The 6,000-nt window shown below is 41.5% G+C and overlaps 1 protein-coding gene across 2 annotated transcripts in view; it reads left to right on the forward strand.

Annotated features, from left to right (window-relative positions):
- Window positions 1-5,735, forward strand: part of LOC124168533 (mRNA-capping enzyme) — a 133,403-nt gene extending 127,668 nt beyond the window's left edge. For both annotated transcript variants that reach the window (XM_046546869.1, XM_046546870.1), the window contains one exon: window positions 4,846-5,735. In XM_046546869.1, the coding sequence (XP_046402825.1) occupies window positions 4,846-4,970 (125 nt within the window). In that variant the 3' untranslated portion in view covers window positions 4,971-5,735. The remainder of the gene's footprint in view (window positions 1-4,845) is intronic.
- The last annotated feature ends 265 nt before the right edge of the window (window positions 5,736-6,000 follow it).

The raw sequence follows: 6,000 nt of genomic DNA on the forward strand, positions 1-6,000 counted from the left end.
CAACTTTCATTACTACCGTTGGGATCCATCTCTGTCCAATATGACGTCATTGATTTGTACTTTTTGAGATCATTATTTTTGGAATCCAATTGTGGCCTTGCTAAGTGTTTAGGAATACGTACATATGGAGAATTCTAATGTGTAGTGCATTATTGACTTCATCATTTCTCTTTCGGTTTTTGTGGTAGGCTTGAGTTGTTATTAAGTGAACCAATGCTGGCAAAGATCTTAAACATGTAGAATGTTCACTGGTTCTATTGTATGTTGTTGGAAGAATTTGACGATGCATGGCAAATGTTGCTCATTCAGACAAGGGAAATTCAGTGCGTTTTTAATGCTTAGAGTCAATTTCACTTTTTCATCCCAACTTCTGATTCTTTCAAGTGAATTCTTCCTTCCAACTCCATGCATTGTTAATCCTACTAACAGGTTGGATATTGATTTACCTGTAGCATTGCTGTCATTAAAATTCATCCATTGGCTGGCATAAAATAATAAAGACAATTAAATAAGTGGGTCAAGAAGTATCAAAAATTGTATTTTAGTGCATGTATATCCTCTGCTAATTGAATTAGGAAAAAGTACAAAATGGTAGCAGACTCCCAAAATGTGTGAGAAAACTTTATTTGATGCATAAAGTATTTTAATTTAAAATTAAATCTTTCATATTTGAAGTACAAATTACTGTATAGCAAAGCATAACTTTATTTATTTGGGATGTGAAAAACAAACTTGATCCCAAGAGTAATATAATTATTGATCATTATTTTATGTTACTGTCCTACTTAATCAAATTGAGTAATTGGGTGTCATGCAATCAGCCAATCGAATTCTCGTTAGGGCTGCTTTCCATGCATTGCTGAGTGAACACCTGGTGTTGTGGCTGAGGATGTTTCTTGCAAGCCAGATCTTGATGGATTCCTTTGTCAGACTATCCCTGAATTTTGCCTTGCAGCACCGAATCTTGACCTGGTCACCCTTGACTCTCATGTTCAGATTGAACGGCGTGTCCTACCACTGCGGATTTGTGTGGTTGGCAGAGCCTCGGGTACCTCTGATGTACCTTAATTCTGGTTGTGATCCCAACGTACACCTGCCAGCACTCGCATGGTACATATTTGGTAGACGACCCCCTGAGTTTCAGGAATCCTCTTGGCTTGGATTCAAAAGTCCAATCAACTCTTCAGTCCTCCAGAGGATTGAATTCCAAACTGTTTCCTGTTAACTTAACTTAACAATTGGTGTTGGAAATAGTATTATAGGCTATTATTTGCTCCACCTCCGGTAAAGTGGCAATTCGCGATAGCGAGTGTTTATTGGAGCATCATTGGGTCTCTTTTTATCGAGATTGCACTCTAACTGCTTTTTGCACTCCCTTTGAGTTGCACTCATGACATCTTCTTGAGATTTTTTACCCTTCGCCCCAGCTCAAGCTATTAAGCCGGAAAGTGGTAGAGGCCCTTTTTTGTTTGGGGAACGGGGGCAAGACACTTACCTATAGGAGTGGCATTGCATGGGTGCCAATCTGGCCTTTTTAAATTGAGATTAAAATTAAAATTGACCATTAACATGTGCCTAAACTGGGCTTTTTAAAACAAAATAATTTGTATATAATGAATACACTAATGTTGGGTAACGAATCGCAATCAATGCCTTTCGTTTTCTTTGATGAAGGAAACTACCCTTTTGTGATTTTCCTACATTGCAATAGATGACGATGTCTAGATATAGAACTACATTCCGATGCGTGTATGAAATATCAAAATATACATCGCCGGATATCATGCTATGACAGGTAACGTTGCTCTAGCTTTCCTTAAGTCGAAAGTCAATGTAAAGGCACCAATCTAACTACGACAATGTTGTGCTTTCAACTTCCATTCCTAACACGGGAAAAGTAGGAGGGGGTTTCACTACAATGTAAGCTTCCGCGCTTAAGACGTAGTCTATTATATTATTGTAGCGACGACGTAGCCAGCCAAAGAGGATTGATGATTGGGGGTCCCTCTCCTGCTTCTCTCCATCCCCCTCCCATCCCCCTCCCATCCCCCTCCCATCCCCCTCCCACCCTCCCGCCTAACAAAAGAAGAGTTACATAAAATGGGAGAGCAAGCAGAGTGTGCTGAAGGCCATCACAAAAATGCGTAATTGGACGTAACTGGCTTTAGGTGTTGCAGATCTGACACATATCTTGTATTTTTAGTATAATAAACAGATAATGCAAATCATATTGGTTAATGCTTTCTCAGCAGTGCATCCCCCTCGAGAAACAACTGTCGTAATACTGAGTGTACACAGTGGAAGGAACTTTTTGACCTAGCTAAATCCGATATATTTTACATGTGAAACATTGGCCGTTTGGCATAACAAAGACAATCACTCACTGAAACGCGATTCTCGTAAAATGCCTTACTTGGTAATCGGGCTTCCACTGTATTTTGGAGGACAATAAGGACTCATTTACCTCCATTCTGTAGTAATACAAGTTCATCTTGCTACCGATGAATTTATACTATGGAATGTAGCTCTTTACCAACATTATTTGGAATAAATAAATGGCAAGTTTTTTTGGATCTCTTGAGGGACATGTGCTGGCAGGTGTAGTGGAAGAGCAACTGGTCACAGTGATCGACACCACCCATAACCTAATTGTTCTCCACCACAGCTTCCGGTTTACCTCCCCCCAACCTTATACGTATGTCGTGGGTATGACATTGCACCCAAACTTTGAGGATATCAGGGACACATCCCTCCTGCGGAACACTTAAATCCCCTTCACACTCCAACATGCAACAATCTGGTCTTTTGCCAGCGTGTGCCCAAAAACCTCTTTTGCATTGTCTAATCTTGTTGCATGGAGGGTCCCTGTGCAGTACGTATTGAATTTAATCAGATCCGTAGCTAGGGAAATATTCTGGTAATAATTGTTCAAAAATAGTGTGCCCCTTATTTTTGAAGTCTTGTAAAAGTTTGTGGATCACTTTGCACCCATGTCTGCATCCACCAACATCGCTACCCCCAGAGCCGTCATAAACGATTATCCGATGCTCTAACCCTGTTGGCTCACAGAGTATGTACATTTTTATATCATGTGTGTGTCTGCATATACTGCTGGGAATTCAATCGCCTTCGCCAAAGCAGTAGTGATTTGTCAATGCATAATATGTAGTTCTCTTCTGGGAGGAAATAGGAAGCCATTGTTTTTGTGGAAGTTTTTCAAAAGTGGTCTTACTTTGTGTAGGCAATCAGATGGAGAAGGTTCATTTTCATCTGCGTTTTACTTGCAAAATGGAGAATTTGCAATTTCCCTAGAAATTTATCCCTTGGCATTGATTGGCAAAGTAACATATACATAGCTGAAAAATATTGACTTTTCCCAATAGTCCGATATTCTATTTGTGCGGACTGTCCCCATATGAAAGAGCAGGCCCAACCAAACCTCAAACTCCTCTCTGTTCAGTGGCCTCCAGTCTGTTATCCTTGCACTGGGCGATGGGTTTCCTAGAACTATGCATTCCTCTCTGTTTCCCTCGGAACAAACTCATCGGTAAACACAAGGGAAAAGTAGTCTTTGGCAGTTGAGAAATTTTCTTTAGACCTGGGGGTCCGACAAAGGTCAGGGTACTCCCAAGGCAGAATTTTCCTTGGTTACATACAGTCATTCTGATGGTCAGGTGAATGCTGATTGGCTGTCGGCAGCGGCACGCTCTGATTGGCTGGCGTGTTGGTGATAATTTAGCCTTTTAGATGGTTTGGAGCACAGGTTTCCTAGTGTTGCTCTATGCATATCCAGAACCTCTACTGACTGTGTTCGTGGCCGGCCTACTTTCACTAGACTCTTTGATAAGTCAATCCCAAAGGACATTGGATCAGAGAGCACCTTGGTGTTGTTGAACTGAAGTGTATTTCTGCATTCCATCCAATGCTCAGCGATGGCCGACTTTTCCGGCTGCCCTCAGCAGAGGTGGCACTTGTTTTCCTTGAGCCGTGTACCTATAGTGCGGTCTGTCTCACTGCACTGTCTCTCAGATCTTCCTGCTCCCACATGGGACTTGCCAAGTGTTTTTCCTATTGGGATGAACTCATCAAAGAGTCTGTTGAAATTGAACTGAAATTACACCTCTTTAATTCATAACTGCCTCTTAGAATAGAAATGACGGCTCCTCGCAGCTACACATGAATCTCTCTCCAAATAGTTGTTATTTCATTAATAATCCTTTACGCTTTAATCCTGGTTAACCTTACCTTTTTGCAGATTAGGTACTTCAACATGGCCTTCTTTTTAATGGGTTTTTCATAGCTTGCAGAATAGGCTGTTTGATTGTTGCATTGTTCTCTCATTGTGAGTTTTAATGGGGAGGGTGTGAGCTTTTGTAAAATTTCATGTTTCCTGTGACCCTGAGAACAGAAGCTGAGTATTTCTTTCAACCAAAATAGTATATTTATGAGGATAAGTATATTTATCCTGTCATATACATAATATTAGCACATTGCCATTTTGCTTTTTAATGTTCATTATGTGTGGCAATTTCTCTTTCAAGCATAGCCATCAACTAACGGGCCTCTAAAACCACTTTAGGTCTTCTTACTAGTGTTCCTCTGCATAGTGCATCTGTTGTTGAGTTCTTGGCAAATCTAAAGTTAAGTTTTTTTTAATTCACAGCAACATTTACATGTATTTCTTCAGATGACTTGTTTTGCCTAACTCATTCAAATATTGTCCTCAAACACTCTTTCTGCATGCATCTAAGTGCTCGTGCTTTGAGTGTTGGCTTGCAGGGCCATTGCGTTGCGCCCTCAATGCATGCTCTGCTGATCAATTGACGCACCCTCTCTCTCCTGCAGCCGTGTGCAACAGTATTCTGGACCCGGTGACTTCGGAGCGCTTGCTCGAGTTCATCCACGTGCACCGTTGGCGTCACAAAGACCCTGAACTGATGCCTCCGCCTGCCAAGGTGCCGCGCCGGTGAAGTTGCGACTGCAGCCATAACTATAGGGGATTGTATGGGATGGACACGTTGACATTGAGTGGGCAAGCAGTGGCTGAGTGTGGCTCCAGCCTCTCTCTCTCTGTATAATTTACCCTTGGAGACCTTGTTTTCGGAATGTTATGCAATGATTTCATTGTGATTTACAGTAGTTTGCAGATTCACCTATCTCTTAATGAATTTGTGCACTTCCTTTGCAATTTCAGCATCCTATCTGAATTGAGCGAGATATTGGTCAGATTCCTCTCAGACAGTGGCAGGCGCTGTCAAGCTCTGTGCCTGCATCGGTGCAAGTGTAAATATATTGGGCTTGGGAGTTGCAGCCTTGTTAGCACTGTGAAGGGCTGTCATCGCCTCTTCTTCAAATGCTCTGCCTCAAATAAATTGCTCTGTTGAAAGGGAATATTTGCCACTCTGAATGAACTCTTAATCCTTTGTGCAAATTCAGTCTGTGAGATGATGTGTTTAAGAATCCAAATTCTGGAAAAGAAATCCTCTGCAAATAGGGTCTGTGAGATGATGTGTTTAAAAACCAAAAGTCTGGAAGAAGTGAAGCCATTGGCAATGAAAGCGTGGACATTGTCTGCCATGACGTGCTTGTTAAAACCACAGACAGCACTCCGCTATCTTCACTAGTCTTTGGAAGTGTCATTAATTTACTCTAATTGGTTGTTTACTGTGAATCATATTTATTGCTGTGGGTTAGTGATCTTTCATTTTATAAATAAATGGATGGTGTGGATGGAAGCAACCGTTGTTTGTATTAAGTGCGTACTCTGTGTAAGCCAATGATCTGTGTGTAATGCAAAGGGGCCACAAATATTCCCATTGGCCTTTGGGCATGCTGTGACCCCTCATCCAATTTTTACTCTTTGTGCGCCATGAGAGCAGTGTGTTGTCTTCTTTCGTTGCTGATATTTTATTAAATACGGTTCTTGGAGTACACGACACTCTTGCCCCATAATTTTTGGGGAGTTTAGCCATATGTCCGTGGATCAGCTGGCAAGATTGG

This window comes from Ischnura elegans, chromosome 11 (genome assembly GCF_921293095.1).
Source record: "Ischnura elegans chromosome 11, ioIscEleg1.1, whole genome shotgun sequence".
Lineage (NCBI taxonomy): Eukaryota > Metazoa > Arthropoda > Insecta > Odonata > Coenagrionidae > Ischnura > Ischnura elegans.